This window comes from Heloderma suspectum, chromosome 4 (genome assembly GCF_057233095.1).
Source record: "Heloderma suspectum isolate Gila_16-S chromosome 4, 16-S_ref, whole genome shotgun sequence".
Lineage (NCBI taxonomy): Eukaryota > Metazoa > Chordata > Lepidosauria > Squamata > Helodermatidae > Heloderma > Heloderma suspectum.
The window spans coordinates 210,845,794-210,873,516 of NC_139461.1; the positions used below are offsets into that span (position 1 = coordinate 210,845,794).

The 27,723-nt window shown below is 42.0% G+C and overlaps 1 protein-coding gene across 2 annotated transcripts in view; it reads left to right on the forward strand.

Moving 5' to 3' along the window:
• PIGK (phosphatidylinositol glycan anchor biosynthesis class K) overlaps nucleotides 1-19,220 on the forward strand; it is a 168,387-nt gene extending 149,167 nt beyond the window's left edge. For both annotated transcript variants that reach the window (XM_084852180.1, XM_084852179.1), the window contains one exon: nucleotides 19,019-19,220. Coding sequence is in view for 1 of the 2 variants with exons in the window: in XM_084852179.1 (XP_084708305.1) it covers nucleotides 19,019-19,135 (117 nt within the window). In the remaining variant the exon portion in view is untranslated. The remainder of the gene's footprint in view (nucleotides 1-19,018) is intronic.
• The last annotated feature ends 8,503 nt before the right edge of the window (nucleotides 19,221-27,723 follow it).

Here is a 27,723-nt window from a genome sequence, read left to right on the forward strand (position 1 = left end):
GACATTAAGATCTTTCCTGTATAGTTCTTCTGTGCATTCTTTCCACCTCTTCTTAATCTCATCTGCTTCTGTTAGGTCCCTGCTTTCTTTGTCCTTTATCATGCCCGTCTTTGCACAAAACGTTCCCTTGAGATCTCCGATTTTCTTGAAAAGATCTCTAGTTTTTCCCATTCTATTGTTTTCCTCGATTTCTTTGCATTGTTCATTTAAGAAGGCCTTCTTGTCTCTCCTTGCTATTCTCTGGAACTCTGCATTCAGTTGGATATATCTTCGCCTTTCTCCATTGCTTTTTGCTTCCCTTGTTTCCTCAGCTACTTCTAAAGCCTCATCACACAGTCACTTGGCTTTCTTGCATTTCTTTTTCTTTGGGATGGATTGAGTTGCTGCCTCCTGAACAATGTTACGGACCTCCGTCCATAGTTCCTCAGGCACTCTGTCTATCAGGTCCTATCCCTGAAATCTGTTCCTCACCTCCACTGTATATTCATCAGGGATATGATTTAGGTCATACCTGAATGGTTTAGTGGTTTTCCCTATGTTCTTCAATTTAAGCTGGAATTTTGCAAGAAGCAGCTCATGATCTGAGCCACAGTCAGCTCCAGGTCTTGTTTTGACTGACTGTATAGAGCTTCTCCATCTTTGGCTGCAAAGGACATAATCAATCTGATTTCGATATTGACCATCTGGTGATGTCCATGTGTAGAGTCGTCTCTTGTGCTGTTGGAAAAGAGTGTTTGCTATGATCAGCGTGTTCTCTTGGCAAAACTCGATTAGCTTTTGTCCTGCTTCATTTTGTACACCAAGGCCATGCCTGCCTGTTATCCCGGTGATTTCTTGACTTCCTACTTTAGCATTCCAATCCCCTATGATGAAGAGGACATCTTTTTTTGGTGTTAGTTCTAGAAGGTGTTGTAGATCTTCATAGAACCGATCAACCTCAGCTTCTTTGGCCTCAGTGGTTGGGGCATAGACTTGAATTACTGTGATGTTGAATGGTTTGCCTTGGATTCGTACTGAGATCACTCTATCGTTTTTGAGATTGTACCCCAGTACTGCTTTTCCCACCCTTTTGTTGACAGTGAATGCGACTCCATTTCTTCTCAGGGATTCTTGCCTGCAGTAGTAGATATGATGGTCACCTGAATTAAATTCGCCCATGCCTGTCCATTTGAGTTCGCTGATTCCCAAGATGTCGATGTTCAATCTTGCCATCTCATGTTTGACCACCTCCAGCTTACCTTGATTCATTGATCTTACATTCCTGGTTCCTAAACAATATTGTTCTTTACAGCATTGGATTTTCTTTTCACCACCAGACACATCCACAGCTGAGTGTCCTTTTGGCTTTGGCCCAGCCACTTCACTCTTTCTGGCGCTACTTGGAAATACCCTCTGCTCTTCCCCTGTAGTATATTGGACAGCTTCTGACCTGAGGGGCTCATCTTCCGGCGTCATCTCTTTTAGCCTTGTGATTTGTTCCATGGGGTTTTCTTGGCAAGAATACTGGAGTGAATACTGAATATTTCCTTCTCCAGTGGACCACATTTTGTCATAATTCTCCGCCATGACCTGTCCGTTTTGGGTGGCCCTGCATGGCATAGCTTATGGCTTCAGTGAGTTACACAAGCCCCTTCGCCACAACAAGGCAGTGATCCATGAAGGGGGGAAGTTCAGTAGTTTATTAAATTAGGCCTTTGTTTTCCCTTTTTAATTTAAGTAAACTTTATTAATATTTATGCTAAGAAGGTGACATATGGTACCAAAATATTTGGACTATGATGTTAGTCTTAGTGACATTTAGAGATAAAATAAGAGGGCCTTGCTCTCAGAATTAATTCTATAAACTCCTGCAGAAAGGTTAATAGCCACTTTATTTGATGCTGTCATATGGTGGAGGTGCTGCTTTATTCACAGAATTCTGATTTGGGTTTAAAATGTGGACCCTAAAAACTTAGTCATTTTGACTGATGGCATTTTTCTAGGAGAGAGTTGATGGCATATGTTTTTCTTATCATGTTTGTGGAGAGTCTTGTATATTTATAAAACTGAAAACAGAACACTGCCAAAGGGAGATTGCTTCTATGCTGCAGTCTGGTTACTGGCCCCCACACCTGATTGAATCATCAGAGATTCAGATTGAGCATAAATGGTCATAGTATTTCTGGTATACTGCACTTGTTTGTATCCCCTTGAAAGTCCCAGAAAATCAAATAATGCTTTGGGTTGGCTTTACACAATAATTTATCATTGTGAAAAGGTTGCCACAAGGTGACTCTCATTGTCCTCTTGAAAAGCTTTTTTTTCAGATGTCATCTCATATTAACAGACATAGGTAACTGTGGTTTGAAAGTTGATAGTAAACTTAACATTTCCTAACCCTAAAGAACTGATCACACTACGTACATTTGTAAAGTGCTTCACTTATGCCAGGGGCACAACTTCCTCCAAAAAGATGGTTTGTGGTTGGAGTTGCTGCTGCTGCTGCCCCAACTGTGCTTGGCTTAGGGAAATGGAGTCCAGAAAGATCCAATTTACAGCCCTTTGGCAGCTACTAGTGTGGTTGCAGCCTTGGTGGCAAGCTCTTCCCATACAGAGAGATCAGCCACATCACAAGCTGACTTCTCCTAAAGCTGGGATCCCTTGTGTGGCACCCGCAAGCATAGTAACTTCTGTGATGGTCTCCCCTGGTGCCCACACAAAGCCTCTGCACCTCCCCCCTCCCTCACTCCCCCTCTTTGGAAATGGGATCTCAGCTTTGTAGAATATGTAGAGATGAGAGAGGAAGTAAGGCGAACATCCTTCTTTCCCACTTCCTTTCTCAACTCTCTGTACTTTACTTGGCTGAGATGAGCAACCAAGCAGAAAGCGGGGTGACCAGAAAGAGAAGTGCCTTGTAAATATGTTTTAAAAGAAAAGCAGTCAATGGTAAGCTTACGGGGAGGGAAGGAAGAGTAGAACAACCTACCAGGTGGAGAGAGGGAAAGGAAAGAGCAGAGCATGCCTGTGTTTTATGTTCTAGGTGTGTGTGTGTGTGGCCCACTTTCTCAGTGCAATTCCACCATTCTCTTGGCCTGTTTTTCCTCCTTTCCCTGTGTGTAAGCAATCCTCTCCAGCTGTGTCCTCTCTGCCTGCAGATCTGTTTCTGTGGTATCATCTGCTCCCAAATCTCTGTGTGGTTTCTCTCCCAACTCTCTCTTGCTCCCTGGTTGTGACAAACCACATATTTCCCCTTCCCTTATAGGACATATGTATGAACAAAGAACAAACCTAGGGATGTCAGACATCTGTTGGTACCAAACATAGTACATCTAAACCTTTAGTCTCTCCCCGAACTCCCAAATAGAGCTAATACCTGCATGTTAAATAGGTACCTTCAGGAATCACCTGATAAAGTTAACGTCAGGCTATTGATTGGTCAGTTTAAATTTTCAGTCTCTCTTTGTGACTTGCCAGATCCCCATAGAAATATCTGTGATTGTGAAATCTTCCTTTTTCTTTGAGGGGCTGGCAAAGAGTCAAAATTAGACTTTTCCTTGCTGCAGAGTCCCAGGTCTCTCTCTTTCCCCCGTCCCCTCAAGCTGCTTTGGTAAGTTATCATTAGGATTTAGGTTCCTCATAAGTAAAGTCTTAGCTAATTAATTCTGTGTTTTATTTTTAAAGTATCTGACCATCTCCGAAGCTTTCTCTGCTTGGTTCTTGAATAGACATGTTGTTGTTGTTGTTCAGTCGTTAGGTTGTGTCCGACTCTTCGTGACCCCATGGACCATAGGACAGGCCTTCCTGTCCTCCGCTCTCTCCCGGAGCGTGCTCAAGTTCATATTCATTGCATCAGTGATGCTATCTAGCCATCTCATCCTCTGCCGTCCCCTTCTCCTTTTGCCTTCGATCTTCCCCAGCATCAGAGTCTTTTCCAGTGAGTTTTCTCTTCGCATTAGGTGGCCAAAATATTTGAGCTTCAGCTTCAGTATCTGTCCTTCCAATGAGCAGTCAGGGTTGATTTCCTTTAGGATGGACTGATTGGACCTCCTTGCAGTCCAGGGGACTCGTAAGAGTCTTCTCCAACACCACAGTTCGAAAGCATCAACTCTTCGGCGCTCAGCCTTCCTTATAGTCCAGCTCTCACAGCCATACATTACTACTGGGAAAACCATAGCTTTGATTAGACGGACCTTTGTTGACAAGGTGATGTCTCTGCTTCTTACTATGCTGTCTAGGTGTGCCATAGCTTTCCTCCCAAGGAGCAAGCGTCTTTTAATTTCATGGCTACAGTCACCATCTGCGGTGATCTTGGAGCCCAAGAAAGTAAAATCTGTCACTGCTTCCATTTCTTCCCCTTCTATATGCCAGGAAGTGGTGGGACCAGATGCCATGATCTTAGTTTTTTTAATGTTGAGTTTCAAACCAGCTTTTGCACTCTCCACTTTCACCCTCAACAAGAGGCTGTTTAGATCCTCTTCGCTTTCTGCCATTAGGGTGGTATCATCTGCGTAACTGAGGTTGTTGATAATTCTCCCAGCAATCTTGATTCCGACCTGTTATTCATCCAACCTGGCATTTCTCATGATGTACTCTGCATATAAGTTAAATAAGCAGGGCGACTATATACAGCCTTGTCGTACTCCTGTCCCAATTTTGAACCAATCGCTTGTTCCATGTCCGGTTCTTACTGTTGCTTCTTGAACCTCATACAGGTTTCTCAAGAGACAGGTAATGTGGTCTGGTACTCCCATCTCTTTAAGAATTTGCCACAGTTTGTTGTGATCCACACAATCAAAGGCTTTAGCGTTGTCAGTGAAGCAGAAATAGACGTTTTTCTGGAATTCTCTTGCTTTCTCCATGATCCAGAGAACGTTGGCATTTTGATCTCTAGTTCCTCTGCCTCTTCGAAACCCAGCTTGTACTTCCAGTAGTTCTTGGTTCACAAACTGCTGAAGTCTAGCTTATAGAATTTTGAGCATAACCTTGCTGGCATGTGAAATGAGTGCAATTGTACAGTAGTTTGAACACTCTTTGGCATTGCCCTTCTTTGGAACTGGAATGAAAACTGACCTTTTCCAGTCTTGTGGCCACTGTTGAGTGTTCCAAATTTGTTGGCATATTGAGTGCAGCACTTTAACAGCATCATCTTTTAGGATTTTAAATAGCTCAGCTGGAATACTGTCATCTCCGCTAGCTTTGTCGTTAGTAATGCTTCCTAAGGCCCACTTCACTCTCTAGGATGTCTGGCTCAAGTTCAGTGACTGCACTATCATGGCTATCAGGGACATTAAGATCTTTCCTGTATAGTTCTTCTGTGTATTCTTTCCACCTCTTAATCTCATCTGCTTCTGTTAGGTCCCTGCCTTCTTTGTCCTTTATCATGCCCGTCTTTGCACAAAACGTTCCCTTGAGATCTCCGATTTTCTTGAAGAGATCTCTAGTCTTTCCCATTCTATTATTTTCCTCGATTTCTTTGCATTGTTCATTTAAGAAGGCCTTCTTGTCTCTCCTTGCTATTCTCTGGAAATGCATTCAGTTGGGTGTATTTTCCCCTTTCTCCATTGCTTTTCGCTTCCCTTCTTTCCTCAGCTACTTGTAAAGCCTCATCAGACAGCCACTTGGCTTTCTTGCATTTCTTTTTCTTTGGGATGGATTGAGTTGCTGCCTCGTGAACAGTGTTAAGGACTTCCGTCCATAGTTCCTCAGGCACTCTTGTCTATCAGATCTGATCCCTTAAATCTATTCCTCACCTCCACTGTATATTCATCAGGGATATGATTTAGGTCATACCTGAATGGTTTAGTGGTTTTCCCTACGTTCTTCAATTTAAGACGAAATTTTGCAATAAGAAGCTCATGATCTGAGCCAGAGTCAGCTCCAAGTCTTGTTTTTACTGACTGTATAGAGCTTCTCCATCTTTGGCTACAAAGGACATAATCAATCTGATTTCGATATTGACCGTCTGGTGATGTCCATGTGTAGAGTCGCCTCTTGTGCTCTTGGAAAAGAGTGTTTGCTATGATCAACGTGTTCTCTTGGCAAAACTCGATTAGCTTTTGTCCTGCTTCATTTTGTACACCAAGGCCATGCCTGCCTGTTATCCCGGTGATTTCTTGACCTCCTACTTTAGCATTCCAATCCCCTATGATGAAAAGGACATCTTTTTTTGGTGTTAGTTCTAGAAGGTGTTGTAGGTCTTCATAGAACTGATCAACCTCAGCTTCTTCGGCCTCAGTGGTTGGGGCATAGACTTGAATTACTGTGATATTGAATGGTTTGCCTTGGATTCGTACTGAGATCATTCTATCGTTTTTGAGATTGTACCCCAGTACTGCTTTTCCCACCCTTTTGTTGACTATGAGTGCTACTCCATTTCTTCTAAGGGATTCTTGCTCACAGTAGTAGATATAATGGTCACCTGAATTAAATTCGTCCATGCTTGTCCATTTTAGTTTGCTGATTCCCAAGATGTCGATGTTCAATCTTGCTATCTCATGTTTGCCCACCTCCAGCTTACCTTGATTCATTGATCTGACATTCCAGGTTCCTAAACAATATTGTTCTTTACAGCATCGGACTTTCTTTTCACCACCAGACACATCCACAGCTGAGTGTCCTTTTGGCTTTGGCCCAGCCGCTTCACTCTTTCTGGCGCTACTTGGAAATTCACTCTGCTCTTCCCCAGTAGTATATTGGACACCTTCCGACCTGAGGGGCTCATCTTCCGACATCATATCTTTTAGCCTTGTGATACGTTCCATGGGGTTTTCTTGGCAAGAATACTGGAGTGGGTTGCCATTTCCTTCTCCAGTGGACCACATTTTGTCAGAACTCTCCGCCATGACTGTCTTGGGTGGCCTTGCACGGCATAGCCTGTGGCTTCACTGAGTTACGCAGGTCCCTTCGCCACAACAAGGCAGTGATCCATGAAGGGATGAATAGATATACTCAGTTGTAAAATGAGTGAGTTAGTTCATTTGCATGGTCTGGATTGGCCTTACCTGGACCACTTTGTGCATTCTACCACAGTTTCACAGAAATCAAAGAAGCTCTGGGAGGTTCTCCATAGGTATAGGCCAGCCTTTCCCAACATTGTGCCCTCCAGATGTTTTAGACTACAATTTCCATCATCCCTGACCATTGACCATACTGTTTGGGGCTGTTAGGAATTTCAGCCCAAACCTCTCGAGAATACCAGGTTGGGGAAGGCTGGTATAAGCAGTAATGGATTCCCATGTGTTCCAGGTAAATGTTATTACTAATTACATTGGTGATGTGGCAGCCCTACCTCCAGTTAATGGGTGTCTTGCAGCTTGGCCTACCTTGCATGATTGGAAGAGTAGACTCTGATTTGACACAGTGGTTTTTCTTCCTCTGCTCTGGATCTGTTTGTGTGTGTGTGTAGCTCCCCCTTCCACACATCTCTTTCTGGATCTGTATGTATATGGTTCCCTCTCCTCTGTGTGATGGGGGTGGGGGGGGTTCCCCCCCCTCTGTGTGGGGAAAAATGAAGGGACACCCTTTTACCTCTTGTCTCTCCTCCACCTATTATGAATTATCTCGAGTCTTCACTTGTAGATGTTTGAATGGCAAAGTAATTGTAGTTACAATTTTACATATTAAATAGATTAAACAGGCAGTGCAGATAACAGTATTACAGTTCACATGCTAAAGGCCCATACTCCCTCTCAAAAATGATTTTCACTGAAAAATGTCCAGCTGATTTTCTATGGGCAGTACCCAATGCTGCTGAACACTAGCAAAAATTATCACTAGCGCAACTGGAAACTAGCCCAAATCAGCCTTTCTGGAAAGATGCAAGTCATTGGAGCTCAAGGAAGGGAGCTAAGCTGACTTGTTGTTTCAGAAGTGCATACTTTGGCTAGTTTCCAGGGTCGCACTAGCAAGTGCTTAGTTCCCTGTTGCACTAGCATTCTTTTCTCCTAGCTCAATGTGTTTAGTGGTGGCAGACTGCCAGCATTGTATACTGCCCTGTGTGTAATATTCTGTTTGTTTGTAACATAACAATATTTACAATATATTTGTGAAATGTGACTTTATTTTCTCTCTGACAAAACAAGCAGTTAAAAACAAATCAAACAAAAAATCCTGACACATGTCAACCAACCCATTATGGTAAAATATGCAAGCTTACAATCTGTGTGGTTTTGGGGTCATGAGGGAAAGATTAATAATTCCAAATATCTGCTAATAACTTAATCCTCTTTCATATATATAGTAAGATTAAAGTCCTAACAGAATTCCAGCATAAAAGATCCCTGTTAATCTATAAAAAATTGGAGCATTTTTGTCTAATCCCTTCATTTTTGCTTATTAACAAAATGTCATAAGGACTGACGCTCAACAGGCTTCAGCAGTAACAAAGCTCCGGCAGTGTGCTGGAAAGAATTTCCTTACTATATTGGAAACCAATAGTGGGCATGATCCAGATCATTTTAAGTTCTGCTGCTTTCCCTGGGAAACATTTCTGTATGTGCTTAAATTTCCAGTTTATTTCAATGGATCCAAATGTGCATTTAAAACCAGTCTGCAGTGTGATATATGTTACAACTGATTTTAGTTTGGCTTGTCATTGTGTCTCCAGACTTTGCTCCAGACACTCCTATTGAACTTTGAAGTTTGTTCTTTGAATGTTCCGATGCAATTGGCACTGGACATGTACATTAAATTTTACCGTTTAATTTATGCCAACAATTTCTCTAAAATTCCATAGTACTTACTAAGTATTTCTAAATCTACTTTGGTAACTACTCCATTATGATGGACATATGCAGTTTTCAGTCATGATGAATCATTTATGTCATAGTTGGGAATTTAATTTATAAACTGAGGCATTTTCGACTTTCACCAAGCAAACATTAATTTCTATCATCACGTTCAAAAGAGAAGTGCACTGATTAAGCATTTCAAATTAACTTAATGGTCTGGTATTTAACAAGCTTTCATAAACTGAATTTTGGCCCAAACACATCAAAGCGACATAGATTCGTTTGCATTAATTGAGATGTTTTCACAGGACTTCATTGATAAGGGGTTACATAGAAGGCTTGCAGTTTTGATTGGATAGCCAATAATTAGATATGCAAAAATTCAGTATTCTAATATTACTTCCTGTAATTCTACTTCAGTTATGTGCAGATCTTCAAGTTTGGCATAGTGTACCTGCCTAGAGATATGGCCATTGTAATACCATAGTCATATATAGAAGCAAGTGAAACATGCAGCTTCGATTCTTGGAATAATTTGGATATAGTGTATTTTATTCAAGTGCCCATTAGACTTTTGGTTTGTAATACTAGATTCTAGCAGACTATTCAGAAGCAAGCCCATTGAGTCCAATGAGATCTACTCTTAGCTAAGTGGGTATATAGGATTTCAGCCTAAAGGACTCAGAGCATGCCTGGGCCTGGTGTACCAACATGGGTCAGTCATAGCATTGACTCATTGGAGAGTGTGTTTCTAGATCCATGGTGGAGTCCAGTAAGCCTCACACCTCTCCACAGGAATCTCCCCAAATACACAAAGGAATTCATGACAAATTCCAGATATTTCCAGAGCTTGGATGCAACTCCAATCCTATAATGGTTTATGAGGTTTCCCTAGTGTTGCTTTTAGAGAGTCTGATTTTAAGGTGGTATGTGCTAAAGTAGCAGGTCTTTGAACTAAAGTTGTTTAGGTGTTGTTACCTGTATGCTTCATGACACAGATTTCCATCTGCTTAAATCTAGGAAGAGGATTCACTCTCACCCCACCCCCGTAAACTTTAGGATTAAACATTTATTTCAATGGGTTGGCCTTTTTCTGTGGTGATAACCTGTGACTGTGAGACTACTTTAGACCCTGTTTTTATCAGTCCTGGCCTCCAGGTCTGTGTTTTAAGAACTGTATCGGTGTCACTTTTGAATGATGATGTGGAAGAGAAATGGTTTGGTATGGATCTCAAGATCCATGTTGTATAGTTACAACACTTTGTTCAGCATTGGAAGGACTTGTACAATACAGGCATATGTAACCCCTTAGTGTGACTCAGTAGAGCTACTGTGCAGTAAATAGTTGGGACTAATCAAAGCAAGTCCCATTGATTGCAACAGGAGAGTTAAGCATATGCTTGACTAGATTGTGCCCTATTATAAATCGTTGTTATTTCTTCTTATGTCATGTTGCCTAAGCATGACTATATGGATCTTTTTTGGATAATTCTTCTCATACACTTTAAATACAGAATTTTAAAGCCCTATGTTTTTAGTCCATTTTAAGGGTATGTCTGTTGAATTAGTGGGAATAAAATATAAAGTACTGGCACCCTATTAATTTGACAGCATAGCTTTTTTGCCTGTGAAGTTTGAATGCAAAGGACTGTAATCTAAACTTTTATCCTGAATTGCTGTTTTTAAAAAATTAAACAACTTACATGCTTAATTGCTCCTATATCTCTAGCACATTTCTTTATCATTCTTTTCACACAATCCCTTTTTTACTCTAGTAACAACATGTGCTGTGTGCTTTATGAAAAGCACTCACTGGAAATCTTGGACATTTTCCATTGGGATCCCTACAGACCCATCCAATTTGAAAATACTGTTTTATCCTCTCCTTAATTACAACACGCAGAGCAGGGCTCTGTTAACTGTTTTGAAGTTCCACAGAATAATGATTCTATCCCGACTATAAAGACTATGACAGAAAACTATTCACAGTTGGAAGCCAGCTGTTGCTTAGCTACCTGGCTTTTTAATTCAGAATCTCCTCCAGTTTAATAATAACCAGCCCTTAAGCTGCTAAATGTATTGGTTCATGATGCATTGTACCATTTTGTGCATGCGTTTTCACCTGTTAACATCAATTATAGTGGGGCAAAGAGTGCATTTACAAAGGGGTTAATGTGTGGTGTAAATCCAAGATCTATATAAAAACTGCATTCTAACCCCAGTAAAGTTGCAACATGGATACCATCCATACCAATGAAATTGTCAGGCAGAAAATTAGCTGGAAGAAATGCTGAACCTTGTTTAGCAGGTGTTATGGAGAGCCAGTGTAGTGTAGTGGTGAGAGTGACGGACTGGGAGCCGGGAGATCCGGGTTCTAGTCCCCACTTGGCCATGGAAGCTCACTGGGTGACTTTGGGCCAGTCACAGACTCTCAGCCCAACCTACCTCACAGGGTTGTTGTTGTGAGGATACAACGGTGAGGAGGAGGATAATGTAAGCCGCCTTGAGTTCCTTGCGAGAGGGAGAAAGGCGGGGTATAAATGCAATAAATAAATAAATAAATGGAGCCTGTTTATCCTGAGGCGTGGCTGTCTCTGTTTATCTTGTTTGCCACAAGGCATTTCATTAGGAAACACAGGGGTTTGGCCACTGTACTTTAGCACAGAGGCTGACACATCCTTGCTTGGCAAGGAAATTGTGCACCCAAGAAAATGAGGAAATAATTATTGCTTGTGCAATATTAATCATTAAAGTAATTATTAATTATAATTAATTATAATTAAATAAATAAATAAATAAATTGTAATTAAAATAATCATTAACTTGTGCAGGCAGCCAGGCCCACTGATATAGGTGCACATGCGGCCCCTACCACTGGTTGCTGCAGTGTAGCACTTCTGGGGGCAAGCCCCAAAATGAGCAGAAATTTCTGGAAGGGGTGCAACCTGTCCATTCCAGAAATGAGCATTTCTGCTCGTTTGGGGGCTTGCCCCTGGGAGCACTATGTTGTGGGCGCCAGCAGTAGCAGCTACTGGACCTGGCCGCCCGCACAAGGGCGCCATTGGATCCTACCCAACGAAAGGGCTTTTCATAATACATGTGACATCGGTCTAGGGCACAGCTACCTTACATGAGGGGAAATCTTCACATCCTTCCTAATCTAGTATGTCATAACAAATTAAAACTGATAAAATCTGGGTGGTTTTATTTTGACAGTAAGAAATAGTCACGTCTTCATAGCTCGTTCACACAGTGCAGCTTTATTTATTTATTTAGGGTACAATTCTAGGCATATTTAGACAGAAAAAAGTCCTACAACTTCCAGCATTCTTTAGCCAACCATTTATTTATATCCCACCTTTCCATCAAAAATGGCACTCAAGGCAGCTAACAATAATATACAGGTTAAAAACAAAATCTTCATTAAAATATCCCAACCAAATGAGGCCCTTTCTTGCATCCCAGTGAACATGCTTCTGATGGCTGGGAGACCGAGAGAAGAGCTTACCCCAAAGACCTTAAAACCCAGACAGGCATGTATGGGAGAATGCAGTCTTTCAGGTAGCCTGGTCCCAAGCTGTATAGGGCTTTAAGGTCATAACCAGCACTGTGAATTGTGGCCGGAAACAGACTGGTAGCCAGTGAAGCTGTTGTAACAAGGGAGTGAGTGCTTCCTGTAACCTGCCCCAGTGAACAATCTGGCCAGATCAGACATCTCTGGAAATGGGCCCAGTTGGCACACTAGCCTCAGCTGTGCAAATGCACTCCTGGTCACTGTCATGTCTGACTTGGCTCGAAGTGCCCAGGGGTGCTGAAACCAGGAAAGCAGGGCACGTACAAGAAAGCAGAGTTAAGGCAAGTCTCAAGTCGAGTCCAGTCACATCCAATCAGGTTTGGTCTCGTCAGGTCAAGTTGGGTTAAGTCAGGTCAAGTCCCTTTGCATCAGATCAGGTCAGTTTTGGTTTGCTGAATACCAAGGCAATTTTAGACCAGGCAGGTCCTTTCAGGACATTGGACAGCTCTGAGTCAGCTGAGACTCCATCAAGGAGAGCTGTTTGTTTCTGATAACCTGATTTTGTAGTCGCTGGCTCCTGTGGGTGGGGGTGGAGAAGGCTGTAATAGGGGAGTGTCCTCTGCATCTGAGGAGGCAGGTAGAGACACGTCTTCTGGCCTGGAAGGCCCTGGGATAGCAGGAGCTGGGTTAATGGAGGGACTCTCCCCTGCCTCCAAGTCCTCTTCAGAGCCAAAGGACAGATCAAGGCTGGGGAACATGACAGCCATCATGAAAACCTGGCCATCCAGGTTCAGGCCTGAAACCAGGAGTACATGTTAACCACAAACCTGTGTCTTCAGAGGGGGTGTAAACCTATCCAGCACAGGTTGAATCCCTATTACTTGATCTGCCTTTTGACTAACCAGGAGCACCTCTGACTTGTCTGGATTAAGCTTCAATTTGTTCACCTTCATCCTGTCCATTATCATCAACAGACACCAATTTAGAAATAGAACATCTTCCTTGGATTTAGAAGGAGAGACAGAATTGGGTGTCATGAACATACTGGTGGCACTCAACCCCAAAACTCTGGACAACCTCTCCCAGCAGTTTAATATATATGTTAAATAGCATGGGGAACAAGATGGAACCCTAAGGGCACCACTGGCCAACTGCCATGATGTTGAACAGGAATCCCCCAGCACCACCTTCTGAAATTCCCCCTCCAAGGACTGGAGTCAACATAAAACAGTGCCTCCAAATTCCATCGTGGACGGACGCTGCAGAAGGATACATGAACAGTGGTATCCAAGGCCACCGAGATGTCCAGCAGAACCAACAGGGACACACTCCTCCTCTCCAGTTCTTCACATAGATTGTCCACGAAGGTGACCAAGGCAACCTTTATCCCATAATCAGGCCTCAAGACAGATTGAAATGGATCTAGATAATCTGCCTTATCCAGAAACATCTGGAACTAGAAGCCACAACATGCTCCAGTACCTTGCCCAAGAATGGAATATTGGTGACTGGTTGGAAATTATCCAGTATAATGGGGTTCAGGAAGGGTTTTTTGAGCAGACTTTTTGACCTACCATCTCCTCCTTTAGGCAAGATGTAATCACACCCATGGTACTTTTTCAGCCATTGCATTCAGGAGAGTTGCTGATAGCCATATACAATTCTCCTGGCTCACACATGGTTTATCCACACAAATGCATATCCTAAAGATGATTGAGTATTGCATGAAGATGTACTAAAACTAAAAGAACCTTCATTTTACCATCCTGCAGCAGTGCAGTATAGTGTTGATTCATTGGCATTCTAAGGAAGATTCACTAGTGCAAAGTAGAGCAAGGGGCAATTGTCCTAATATGATGCAATATTTTAGGATGGGGCATTGATATCTGGCCATGTGGAGAAATGCTAGTGCAAACCTGGCTGTACACTTGGAAAGCCAGCAGCCACTTCCATGATACCATGGGCACTTTCCCCAGCAGTCCCAATTGTAAAGATGACTTCTGGCTCATCATATGTATAGCCTGGTTTTCACTAACTTTCACCATGCAGTTGCGTCTCCACCTATGAAATTACATGGAGAGATTTAGCAGCGTGAACTGAGTGCAATGCAGGTCAAGTCATTGCATTTGGTTCTTACTACAAGATCAACATGGCACATTTACTGTGTGGATTCATGGAATCTTTGACCTCCTTTGAGTACAGAAGTGTTGTGTTTCTGTTGTGTTTTTAAATCAGCAGGAAACTTTAACAAGGTGGGATGGAACACATAAGAAGTGGAACATTGTTGGGTGGGATTTAGCGGTGGGTGGGATCCCTGTTATCCAGTCAAAGACAAGCACCTCCCATGCGAACAGGATTAAACAAAAAATACAGAATGGTAAAAGGATGATAACCAAAGCTCAGAGAATAGTGGCAAAGGCTTATGGGTGCATAATCACTGGATTCAGAATGATAAGATTTAAGGGGACATATATTTATTTATATTATTTTATACCACCCATCAGCCAAAGCACCCTGGGTGGTTCACAAAACAAAACTTAAAACCGTAAAATGCAATAACACAGTAAAACATAGTATAAAAGCCATACCTTTAAAGCAGAATAAAACCAAGTAGGAACCAAAATAAAAGTCAGCAGCAGTGCAAACATCTAACAACACATTGATGCAGTTTTTAAAAGTGAAGGACTGAAATGCCTGGAAAATAAAAAAGGCCTTCACCTGGCCCCCCAAAGACCACAATGTAGGCTCCAGGCAAGCCTCTCTGGAGAGATCACTCCGCAACTCGAGTGCCACAACTGAAAAGGTTCTCTCCTTAGTAGCCGCCTGCCTCACCTCATTTGGCAGGGGCACCCAGAGAATGATCTCTGAGAATGAACTTGGGGTCTGGGCAGGTATATACGCAAGGAGACGATCCTTAAGGTAATCTGGCCCCAAGCCGTTTAGGATGTTGTAAGTTAATACCAGCACTTCGAATTGGGCCCAGAAGTGGACTGGCAGCGAGTGCAGATCATAAAGCACTGGCATAATATGATCATATTGGCCAGTGGCTGTTAACAATCTTGCTGCCCTGTTTGCAACCAGTGACACTAAAAGCCTTTCTCATCTATTTTCTGTAGAACACATAATTTAATTTATTTAAGGAAATTTATCAGAATAAATAATTATAAGGTGATCTTGGTGGAAGGTTTTACATCTTGTCATACTACACACCAAAGTTTCCATCCCTCCCCTGGTTGCTGAAATCAAAGGGAGGCCTGGCAAAAGGAATGCTTTATATATTTGAATTCAAGAGCATGCGAGTAATCTGTTCCTACAACAATGCCATCCCTCTCCATCAAGCATACCTCCTACTTCCCTACTATTCTCCAGTATTCTCTTGAAGCAACACCTTAATGGCCAAAACAGGCATTATTTTTAATCTGTGTTTGGTAGCTACTTCTTTTGTTCAGTTTTACTCTAGAGCCAGATGCTAATCGGGCTCCCGATTTGGATCTTAAAAGTCCCCTTAACACCCACGCTATGGTCCTGATCTGAATTGGACCCCCTGCATCAACTCTAGGGCAAAAATGAAAAAAGTTGTACCTTCTAGACTCAGATTTAAAGTAATGCATGTTTTGCCCCTAACACTGCATTGGAGCCAAGAACGCTGAAATATTAGGACACCAGTAGTCAGCTAATTCCAAAGAAGGGCAATGCCAAAGAGTGTTCAAACTACCGCACAATTGCGCTCATTTCACATGCCAGCAAGGTGATGCTCAAAATCCTACAAGCTAGGCTTCAGCGGTATGCGAACCGAGAACTACCGGAATTACAAGCTGGGTTTCAAAGAGGCAGAGGAACTAGAGATCAAATCGCCAACGTTCGCTGGATCATGGAGAAAGCAAGAGAATTCCAGAAAAACGTCTATTTCTGCTTCATTGACTACGCTAAAGCCTTTGATTGTGTGGATCACAACAAACTGTGGCAAATTCTTAAAGTGATGGGAGGACCAGACCACCTTACCTGTCTCCTGAGAAACCTGTATGAGGGTCAAGAAGCAACAGTAAGAACCAGACATGGAACAACCAAGTGGTTCAAAATTGGGAAAGGAGTACGACAAGGCTGTATATTGTCACCCTGCTTATTTAACTTATATGCAGAGTACATCATGAGAAACGCCGGGTTGGATGAATCACAGGTCGGAATTAAGACTGCCGGGAGAATTATCAACAACCTCCGATATGCAGACGATACCACCCTAATGGCAGAAAGCGAAGAGGATCTCAAGAGCCTCTTGTTGAGGGTGAAAGAGGAGAGTGCAAAAGCTGGTTTGAAACACAACATTAAAAAAACTAAGATCATGGCATCCAGCCCCATCACTTCCTGGCATATAGAAGGGGAAGAAATGGAAGCAGTGACAGATTTTACTTTCTTGGGCTCCAAGATCACCGCAGACGGTGACTGTAGCCTTGAAATTAAAAGACGCTTGCTCCTTGGGAGGAAAGCTATGGCAAACCTAGACAGCATAGTAAGAAGCAGAGACATCACCTTGCCAACAAAGGTCCGTCTAATCAAAGCTATGGTTTTCCCAGTAGTAATGTATGGCTGTGAGAGCTGGACTATAAGGAAGGCTGAGCGCCGAAGAATTGATGCTTTCGAACTGTGGTGCTGGAGAAGACTTTTATGAGTCCCCTGGACTGCAAGGAGGTCAAATCAGTCAATCCTAGAGGAAATCAACCCTGAGTGCTCATTGCAAGGACAGATACTGAAGCTGAAGCTCAAATATTTTGGCCACCTAATGCGAAGAGAAAACTCTCTGGAAAAGACCCTGATGCTGGGAAAGATTGAAGGCAAAAGGAGAAGGGGACGACAGAGAATGAAATGGCTAGATAGCATCACGGATGCAATGAATATGAACTTGAGCACACTCCGGGAGAGAGCGCAGGACAGGAAGGCCTGGCGTGCTATGGTCCATGGGGTCAGGAAGAGTCGGACACGACTGAACGACTGAACAACAACAAGTCAGCTAATGGATGAAAATTGAAGAGTTCCCCAGAGGGCAACCCTTATGAAGGACTGGAAGAGTGAAGGGAGAACTACTGGCAATGTCAGAAGTGCTGTATGAGAAAGGAAGTCATGTGCCTGTATTTATTAAAATACAAAGGATCTTGCCTTTTTGCAGAAGATTCAACAATTAAAAACAGCAAACTAAAATAATCACATAAACAGCAAAGCACTACTAAAACCATCAAAGAAAAGCTCTGGCTGGGAGTGGGGGGGTGGGGTGGGGAACCCTTCCACACTCAGGACGCTCCAGACCCCTTCTGCCACAGAATAGCCTACGCAGTAGCAGTGGGTTAACCCCACACGCAACGTTCACTCTGTAAATCTCTAACCCCTGATATTGAGGTATACGTCTTTCTTAGAAGGCAGCACATTCGCCTCTCCCAACTATTTTTCTTTTTGTTGCCTTAGCCATTTTTTTTATCAATAATGTATCCAGTGCATTTGAAAGCTGCTCTGTTCAGCTTTGAACAGATTACTTGCATGCTCTTGAATTCAAATATAAAAAGCATTCCTATTGCCAGGCCTCCCTTCAAATTTCAGCAACCAGGGAAGGGATGGAAGCTTTGGTGTGTAGTATGACAAGATGTAAAACCTTCCACCGAGGTCACCTTATAAATATTTATTCCGATAAATTTCTTTAAAGAAATTAAATTATGTGTTCTGTAGAAAATAGACGAGAAAGGCTTTTAGTGTCACTGGCTGCAAATTGAAGTCATTTGTCTAGGAGGGTCAGGTGCCACTTTGTGGTAAGGATTTGTCTGAGATCCAAGTGAAGAAAGATTGATAGCACAAAGAGATTGATGAAATGAGCAATGCAATATGCATATGAATTTCTGGGTTAATTAGGAAAATTTAAACCAGAAAGTTTCCTTTTGCGAAGTAGGAGCTGTTACTTTCAGTACCAGGTTGTGCAGGTAGCCTTGTATATTTTGGCTTGATTTCTTGAGATATTTTAGTGGGGAATGAGTGCTTGTGAATACCAATGAGGAGAGTGATCGGTGCTGCATACATTTTATTGTTAATGAGAGTCGCTCAGCCATTTTTAAGGTGAATATACATTTTTGTTGTTGTCGGCTTTGTTCTCATTAATGTAAACCGCAAGCTATCTGCATTTTTCACTGCTTGAAATACTTTTTCTGTAAAACAACAACAACCGTAACACATTTCATTGAGTCACATTCCTGTAACCTCCCGCAAAAGTTCCATTTTTTGTCCCTGAACAACAGGTTTGTAACTGATTTGAAATACTATCTGATGTTATGAACTATTACTATTTGTAGACTCTTTATCATGTATGTAGTAGAAGAAAGTAAGCTTTACTTCTCACATCTGAAAGGGACCGTTTGAGGAAATGTGACAAAGCGTCCATAGTATTTGGGAATAAGATGCCCAGGATGTCCAAAAGACTGTTCAGTTCACTGAGCTGTAAGAATTAAATAATGTTTTTAAAATGATAGTATTTGTGTACAAGTTTTGGGCACCTGAAAAAGAAAATAACTAAAACTGTTGGTTCATCAAAACTGTTGTGTCTACCTGGCTATAAAGTATCGTTACAACATAATTTGGCTGCAATCCTAAATACACTTGCTAGGAGTAAATCCCATTGAACACAGTGGGATTTACTTCTGAATAAATGTGCAGAGGATTACACTGCTCACCAAATTTTTGTGGAAGTGCAAAGACTGCCTCTCATGTGGTTTTTAGCAAGTCTAGTAGCAAATATTAACTTCTCCTTATTTTCACTTTACAGAAACCAAAACAGAAAGACTGGCATCCTCCAGGGGGGTTTATTTTAGGACTCTGGGCACTCATTATCATGGTTTTCTTTAAAACCTATGGAATCAAACACATGAAACATATCTTTTAGAACTTCGGAGCAACCAAGATGTCTGCACTGAATGCATCCTTGCATGGAAAATACCACTTGTATGGATAAAGAGTGTTGAAGTTCACTTCCTGGAAGTTCTTGTTATATTGTTTTTCTCTTCCATTCCACTTCTAATTATGATCTTTACACCTTTCACTTCACATCTTGTTTAAGTACCTGTTCAGAATGCAATTTCATAAAAGTTTACGGCCTGTACACACAGAGCCCCCCACCCCCCCATTAAGGGGGAAATCATTAAGGTCTACTATGTCTACTATACCGGAGGGGACCCAGGGTGTTACTGCCTTGAATGTGCACTGCAGAACAGATTATAAATCTTCTCATTCTTGGCTCCACTGCTCACCCCTTGAGGCCAAGTGTTTCTTGCCCTTCCTTCCCTGAAAACATGATTAGCATCTTCAGAAATGACATTGTTGATCATTTTCAAAAGGAAGGATCCTGGTGTGCAGGAACAGGTGCGTAGCCTACATCTTTATGAGAATCTTTCAGGCTGGGATCTCTGTATTGTATATAAGCATCTCTGGATCAAGCTGTGTGAGTGAACAGATGGGTGCAGAGGAGCCACCAACTGCTCGAAAATACGGCCTTGTGTTCAGCAGAAGGCGTATGTTCTTAGAATTTCCAAAATCACATGTCCTTCAGTCTCATGAGATTTGCAGTGCATTAATACATTGGCTGTGTGCATGGAAGAACATGTTAATAGCCATTATGGAATAAATTCCATTAAGTCCATGTACTTGAAACCTCAGCTGTACTTTTTGTTGTGTGCATTATTCATGTGTTTTTCATGGTTAGTTCTTGATGAATTAAATCTGGTAACAGCAAAAATAAAAGTGTGGATGAGAATGGTTTGCTTCAGAATATTTTTGGTGGGCCATAGTAACCCCTGTTACATATGTGATGAAGTTTGTCAGGCATGTCTTCATATGGAATGGTCCCAATAGAGAAGATTACCACATAGTATGCAATTTGTATTGTTGCAGGCTTTTAGTTCTTGTGCTTAGGGCACTATAGATAGGATGTTAGACAAGAAGCAATACATCTGACATGTTTCAGTACAACCTGCCCTTCAGGTGACTGTAATACACCTGCACTTAGGTGGTGTTCCTGTTCCACAAGCACAAGAATTTGGTAAGTGTGCTATACTGTTATGCAGAAAGAAATGGGCACAGACAGAATAGACTTCATTTCAGACATTGATTTTTACCTGTGTATGTTTATATGATGCTGTTGAGTCAGCTGGAGGCAGGAGGAATGAGTTGGGTGAGTTGTGTAGATAAAGGCAGACTTCTAAAGCTAAGTTCGGTTTATGAAGAATTGAAAACTTTGACATGGATCCAAATGTGGCCTTCCTCTTGCTGAAACCCTCTTCTCCTTATGGAAGGGCTTTTTTCTGACTTAGCAGAAGAGCACTGCTTCATCTCTTATTGGGAAGTGGGGAGATAACCTTTCTCCACTTCTTGCTAATGTATAAATGGATGGTTCTTGAGAATCAATGCTTGGCCAGAAAAACTTTGATAAAATGATTCTCGCCATAATCTAATTATTGTGAATGCAGCCAGAGGCCTAGATCCACAATAAGCATAAAATTACTACCTTCAGGTATGTAAGAAAATGGTAAACAAATGGCTCTTTTTAGAGGTAGATGGACCTGCAAACTAATAATGCTCAGACACAAGCCCTATTCAGATGTTCTAATGCTGGTTATAATAAACATGTGAGGAGAAAGGGGAGCATGGCAGCCGCTCCCCCTATGTTCTTGCATTCATGGCCCACTGCACATGGAGGGTGACTTTGTAAGGAGGAGAGCCTCCTCTGTCTGTGGAAGCTCTCCATGCAATTCAGAACGCTGATTTTGCAGTGTTCCAGATCGCGTGGAGAGCCTCCATACATAGAGGACACTTTTCACAAAGTAATCTTCCATGTGTAAAAGGGCAATGGATGCGATGATAGAGAGGGGCGGGGCTAGTGTGTTTATTATACCGAGGATCAGAACATCTGAATAGGGGTACAATGTTGTCAGTTTTGTTATGAGACATGGGCTTCTCAAGTTAGTTGGCCGAAACCTCTTTGAAAGCAGTTACCCACATCCACAAATTTAGGTTGCTTAAAAACTAAATGGCAGACATAAGGTCAGAGTAATGAATTTTTTTAAAGTATATTTTAATTTTTTAAAAATATAGTAATATACACCATCCACTGCACACTGAATTTATCATTAAAGAACCCCTCTTTGTATCATTCCTTGGTTCAGGTAACTGCGAGCTTTTCTATTTTCTTCTTTCCTTTCGCAAAGTATAATCTTTTAAAAATCTAATAATAAATCTGTTTTACGGACAGAAGTTGTCACAGTGAAAAAAGATGGATAAGGTGAAATTAATTGAGCCTTGTTTCAGTTGCAATTAAACTCTGTCATTCCCACTTCGTGGGCCTCATCAGGATCTTGTGTTCAACCTAAAAACTATCCATCTGAGTAAAAGCAGCAGACTCTGGATGGATTCTGAGGAGACATAGAGATACAAGTCAAGACGTCCTTCTGAAAAGATAATCTGCTTAGGGAAAAAGAGGCAATTAGGTGGGTTATTAAAACGCAATTTATGAAACGGAAAAAGCAGTAAGTATGCCGGCAAAGCTGATTAACAGAGGTGAGGAAAGCAATTAGATTGAAATGCAGCAATCCATGCTCAATGAGTTTGAGGGTATGATTTTTTTATGCACAGAGAATGGAAGGCAGTTGTAACATTTGTTATCTTTTCTGATGCTAGCAGTGCCCAGCAGCTTAATGGAGAGAGGCTTCTTATAGTGTGTCCATGGGAACTCACTGCAGTTAGGTGTGTAGCATTCAAAGGACAGCCATGCTGGTGAAATCCATTGCAACCAAACTGTGATTGCGGCAGTGCTCAGAGGTGACAGAATGGTGAGGGTTGTGGGGGAGGGAACCAGGGTGAAGTGAGGTGGGAGGAGAGGGAATGGAATAGCCTGGCAGAAGGCACGGCTGGCTAGAATCTTGAACAGGAGCATGCCGCACTCTACAGAGTTTTGTTGTGAGTCCCAGTTGCCTCTGTTTAATTCATACACCATGAAGTGAGCTTTACTGGTAGAACCCTGCTACATCCTTCACATATTGTATAATGGGATTGCAGTCGGCAGATAGCACAGTATGATGAACTTGTCCCATTTGCTTTATACAAGATGCTGCCGCTGCCACTGCCACTGGTATCTGCAAGCTAAAAGCCAAATAAAACATCAAGCCACCATCACTGTCATCTCCATAAACATTTCCGCCCCAAGATGAACCAGATAATGGTCAACTAGGTCTTTAGCTTAGAGAATAAAAGGTCTCTGATCAGCAATACAAGACATAAAATAGTAAACTAGGCATTGGTCTTGATTTCTTTGGTCTTGTTCAGAAATAAAAGTATTTTTCTTAAGTTTAGAAGCTTCCATTTTGGTTAGCGTATCCAATAATTAATGTATGATTTAAGTTTCTTCAATGAATGTACTACCGACTGGATTAAACAAAAGATTTTCATTTGCATGTCGCCACATTGCTCATAGGAGAGCTATTTATGTTTGTGGAAACAGCAAACAACTGTGGGTGGAAACATGTGGGGAAAGCAAACTTTCAGTCAGAGATTTTGCTCCAAAGAAGCAGATTTTTGCTGGTCCAAAATGGCAGCTGCTGCTTCTGCGAACAGGGATGGAAACTTGTTTTTTTGTGGGTAACCTGCCACACCAAAGCCATACACATTGCATTCACACACATCCCTACACTCTTCTCATTCACACACATCCATACATCAATACACCCTTATTCACACTCACCACACTATTATCTACCCCCACTTTCTCACATATACCCCCAATTCCAGACTCCTTTCCACCTTCTTCTCTGGAGCTAGAATGACCCCACACACACACCCCTCCAATCAGCCCTCTCAGACATTATACCTCCACAAGAAAAGATAATCATGCACTTCCCCCTTTTAAAACCCCTTCTCTGGTTTTGGCATGGGTAGGCAAGAAAAGACATTGGCTTGGCGAGGGGGGGGGGGTTGGAAAGGAAATCAGACTTAGTTATCACAAGGATGGAGCTGCCAGAGCAGTAGAGAGAAAGAGTTTGCAGACAGATTGTTTTGTTTGAGCTGAGAGGGTGGAAGATGTTTGCAAACTGTGGAGTCCCTCTTCTCTCTTTCTCTTGCAGCTGTTCTAATGTGGCAAACCAAACTAGCACAAAAGTGCCAAAAAGCAGATGCTGAGAGATGCTTGCATATGGCAGAGGCTGGGAGACGTTTGTAAGCAGCAAAGGTTTTTCTTTTTGCAAGTGCCACAGCACCACTATGCCACCCTGGTGCTCTTTGTGTCGCTGCCTTAGAGCGGCTTTTTGCTGGTGCACAGGCCATGTTAAAGGGGCATGTTTTTGCCACTTTTGGTGTGTTTTCCACATGATATACTAGCAAACGCCAGGCACCTTAAGAGTGGCATAGTGGGGTTGTTGGGAGAGGAGGGGGGTGGCCTGGTGGGAGACGTGGTGTGCTGGACTGAAAGGCTTGGTGGGCCTAATTTGGCCTGTGGGCTGGAGTGTCTCCACCACTGCACTACAGGCTTTTAATCCACAAGCAGAGCTGCATGGAAAGCTATTTCTCTTCCTTCTGCAGAACTTTGGATCTTGCCTTAAATCATGCGTAGGGAGTCTATAGCTTGCAGGCCAGATCCAGCATGCTGTTCACTTTCATCCAGCCTGCAGATGGTGCTGGCTAGTTCCTACCTTACACCAGGTTTCAGTGAGTGTTCCTATCCTCCACCCAACTGGTTGCATGGAGGAAGCATTGGTCATAGCTGTCGAAATGTACCAGGTGTGCCTTAAGCAGCGGAGCCCGAGAGTGTCTTCTTCTTCCCTCTCCTTTCCTGAGGAAAAGGCTGGCTGGGAGAAGGGTCAGTCGCCACTGTATATAAAAGACTTTGAACAATTGCACATAGAAGTACTAAGTGTTTCTCTTCCTAAACTCTCACTGTAATCATAACTTCCTCACTGAGGAAGAAAAATAAACATGAAGAAGGGGCTATGGAGCTTGGAGGGGAACAAATTCCATGAGAAGGTGCAAGAAATAAAACAGCATTATAGTAGAATTGGTTTTCTATTTTTGAATGATGTGTCTGCTCTTTCACGCACACAGCAATTCTGGGGCTCAGAAACTTGCAAGAAGGTACACTATCTGATCTGAAAGCCTACTCTGACGTGTTATGGTGACTCATTTAGAGGAAATTCCCCTCCGCACATATGCAAAGAAATGTTTGTCTATAGTTTGCATATCACAGAGCTGGACCCAGGCAGAAAAAGTATCTGGAGTGAACAACATGGCACTATCTTCATGCACAATGTTATGCTGGCACTACTGCAATGTTAATTTCCACCCTGTCCATTTTCTCACATTTTATTTGCTGAAAAGAATAATGCTTTAAAATGCTTTACCTATAGCAGGGGGTTGGACTAGGTGAACTTCAGTGCCCTTTCCACCTCTATCATTCTACGTGGATGGTATTGGTTGCCAGCTGGGTGCTTCTAATGTGGAAAGGTAGCTTCAGCTGCACAGACTCCATATGTCTATTCCAGTGAACCCACATGTCTGGGACACAGGTCCACCATTCTGCCATTGACCTCCATCCAGCTCCAAGGCAGTAGCAAAGCTGGAACAAGCCACAGCATAGGATACCATAACATACACATATTGCCTAATAACACATCATTTCCCAGCATTTTGGAGCTTGAGTGAACCTGGAAACCCTTAACACATTAAACAAAAAGGTATTTTGTTAACTGAATATTCATATACACATGTGCATATACACATATGAGTCACACACAACTCCCTCACTGCTGTCAGTGCCTCTCTGATATTTTAAACAAAGAGCAGTGAGATCCAAACAGCTCTACATGAAAACAGCTCTACATCAAATAGAAAAATGTTAAGCACGTATGGTCAAATTTTACTTGTTTGTCCTTGAAACCTTTATGGACTAGACAATGTTTTGCAGCTATTTTCTTAATAAGGTGTTTGATGTGATGATGCATTTCTAGAAAGAGTAATGATGATGAAAACAAACACTGAATGAACATGCTGAAGTGTGTTTCAAACCTTCTATGTCTGGTTACTTTTCAAAGATGTTCATTCTTGTGCACCTTTCCTGTACTTTTGCTTGAGTACAGAAACTTAACTGACAAAAGTGTTTTCAGGGCTATGCTGAAAAGAACTGAGGATTTCTATTCAGAAAAGCCAACTGTCTGAGTTCACAATACAAATGTTAATGAAGCTGGCAGAAAGCAAGTCCAAGTAGCTATTAAAATAAGCATTTTCTCTCAGCATTCAATCCACTTCTCCCTTTTCTGCTGTCACGAGTTCTCTCTTACACTATGCAAGTGTGAATATTGCAACCACCTCTTTTCTGGAGAGACAAGAGTTTCTTCCATTTCAGAAGAGTAAGTCTTGTCCCTCATGGCAATGACTTGAGTTTTCAAGGGTAAAATCTTTATAGCTGCTGGTTTACAAATCTTAAGACTCTGAAATCTCCTGCATTCTAGTATGACTTGCCTACTTTAACTAATCTTCCTAACTTCATTCTCACTCTTGGAGAAACTTGGGTTGTCAAAAGTTCATATCTCTTGTACCATTTATGCAAGAGACTGATATAATCATAAAGGTATCAAAAAGGTAAATGTTCTGAAGTGGACGCAAAGTATTTTCCATTGTAATCAAGGTATGTCAAAAGTTCTTAACTTTGGTTAGGTTGTGCCTGGTGTGTTACTTCTTCTCCAGGCCATGAATTGTGTCGTCATACTTCCTTAAAACAGAATCTTAGTGTTAAAATATGCACGAGATTCTGATCACTGGATCTCCCAAGATCATGCCTAGTTTTTGCTCCAAGTATGAGCCTCATGTGGGTTACTTTTCAGACTGGAACAGTAGTATTGTGGGAGAAGGTGTTTAACCCTTTTGTCTCATCTCCTTGCCCCCATATAAATCTTTCTTTTCACATCCTATTAGATGCATGTGGGGCGAAAAGACATGTGCAGACATATCTGCACTTTTCGTTCTATGGCACCAGTATCAGCTTTAAGGAGGGGGAAGATTTAGACTGAGGAATGCTACTTCTCCGATCTCCAAAGCAATTGGGGAATCTGCGAATTAATAAAACAAACTCCACAGGAAATACTAACCATGGAATTTGGTGGAACCATCCCACATCCCATCTAGTTGGTTCTTACTCAGGAAATAAATGGATCCTGATGCATCAGCGAGCCATACATGAGTCCCCCACACATGCAAAGTAGTAGTAATACTTTGGATCCTTTGAACTAAAGGCAGAACATGAGATTTAGTCCTCCCACTCCCAACTCTACCAAATAGCTGCTCAATGGGATTATTGCTTTTTGAAGAGGAGCCCCTCTGTTCAGCTGGCACTGCCCCTTCTGGGTGCTAGTTTGATGCAGAACCCCTAAGTAACAAATGAAACTGACATGGAACCAAGTAACAGGTCAATCTTGCTGTCAGTTATATTTTCTATCTAGATCCCAGGCCCAGTAATCGTGTCTAGCGGCCATACATGTCACAATTCCTTGTATTAAACTAATGATAGAATAGCTAAGAGCTAGGTCATTAGGATGTCATTGGAGGCACTGCAATCTATAATTAAATCTTTTCCAATGGCATTAAATTTACCTGTAAATCAGTTTGACAGAGTTCATCAACTTTTGCTCTAAGTGCAGGCCGTGGCCCTAGCTGGCATGGTGAGAAGTGCTCCCATGTACACCAAGTTACATCTACATTGAGTCTGTCCTTGTTTATAAAGTGCACTAGCTCTTCCGTTCTTTAAGAGTGAGCAACTGAAAAGAAATATGGACTAGAACTCTGCAGGAAGATTAAAGAGCATATTTGTGCAACACTCTTCAATGTTACCATTGTGTTTCCCCACAACACTCTGTACAGGTGCCCACTTTCTTTCCAATTCACAGTATTCTATTCAGTAACCAGGTGCAGGTACATGCATGAGAGATGTTTCCCCTCAATATAAGCAAGGGCAGAGAGTAGACTGTTCCTTCCCACAAAACTGGACCTATTCATTCATTTATTACATTTCTAATCTGCCCAATAACCAACGTTCTTTGGGCAGATTACAAACAATTATGTTTTCCTTTCTCTGTGAAGCACCAAGAAGTCACTGGTAAGCATCAGGGTCCAATACCACAACCTTTCCTTTCCCTGGTGCTGGAATATGGTATCCTACAGTGAAACGCACTTGGTTCCCACGCATTTAGAAGTTCGGCTCAAATAGAGAAATTTCAGATCCCTGCAAGTCCCAACTCCAGTGTATTGTAGTTTTCAGTGTGGAGCAATTTAAAATAAACTGAACCGTTAATGACAATTTAACTCTATTTTAGTGTCTATGGTATGAAAGGATTTTATCATTTGAACTATTGCTGCGTGCAATAGGTCTAGTAATTCTTGGCGATTACTTTGAAGAAGTGATTTGGCTTCTAGCATTTTTGAGGTAAAAGGGCAAACAACACT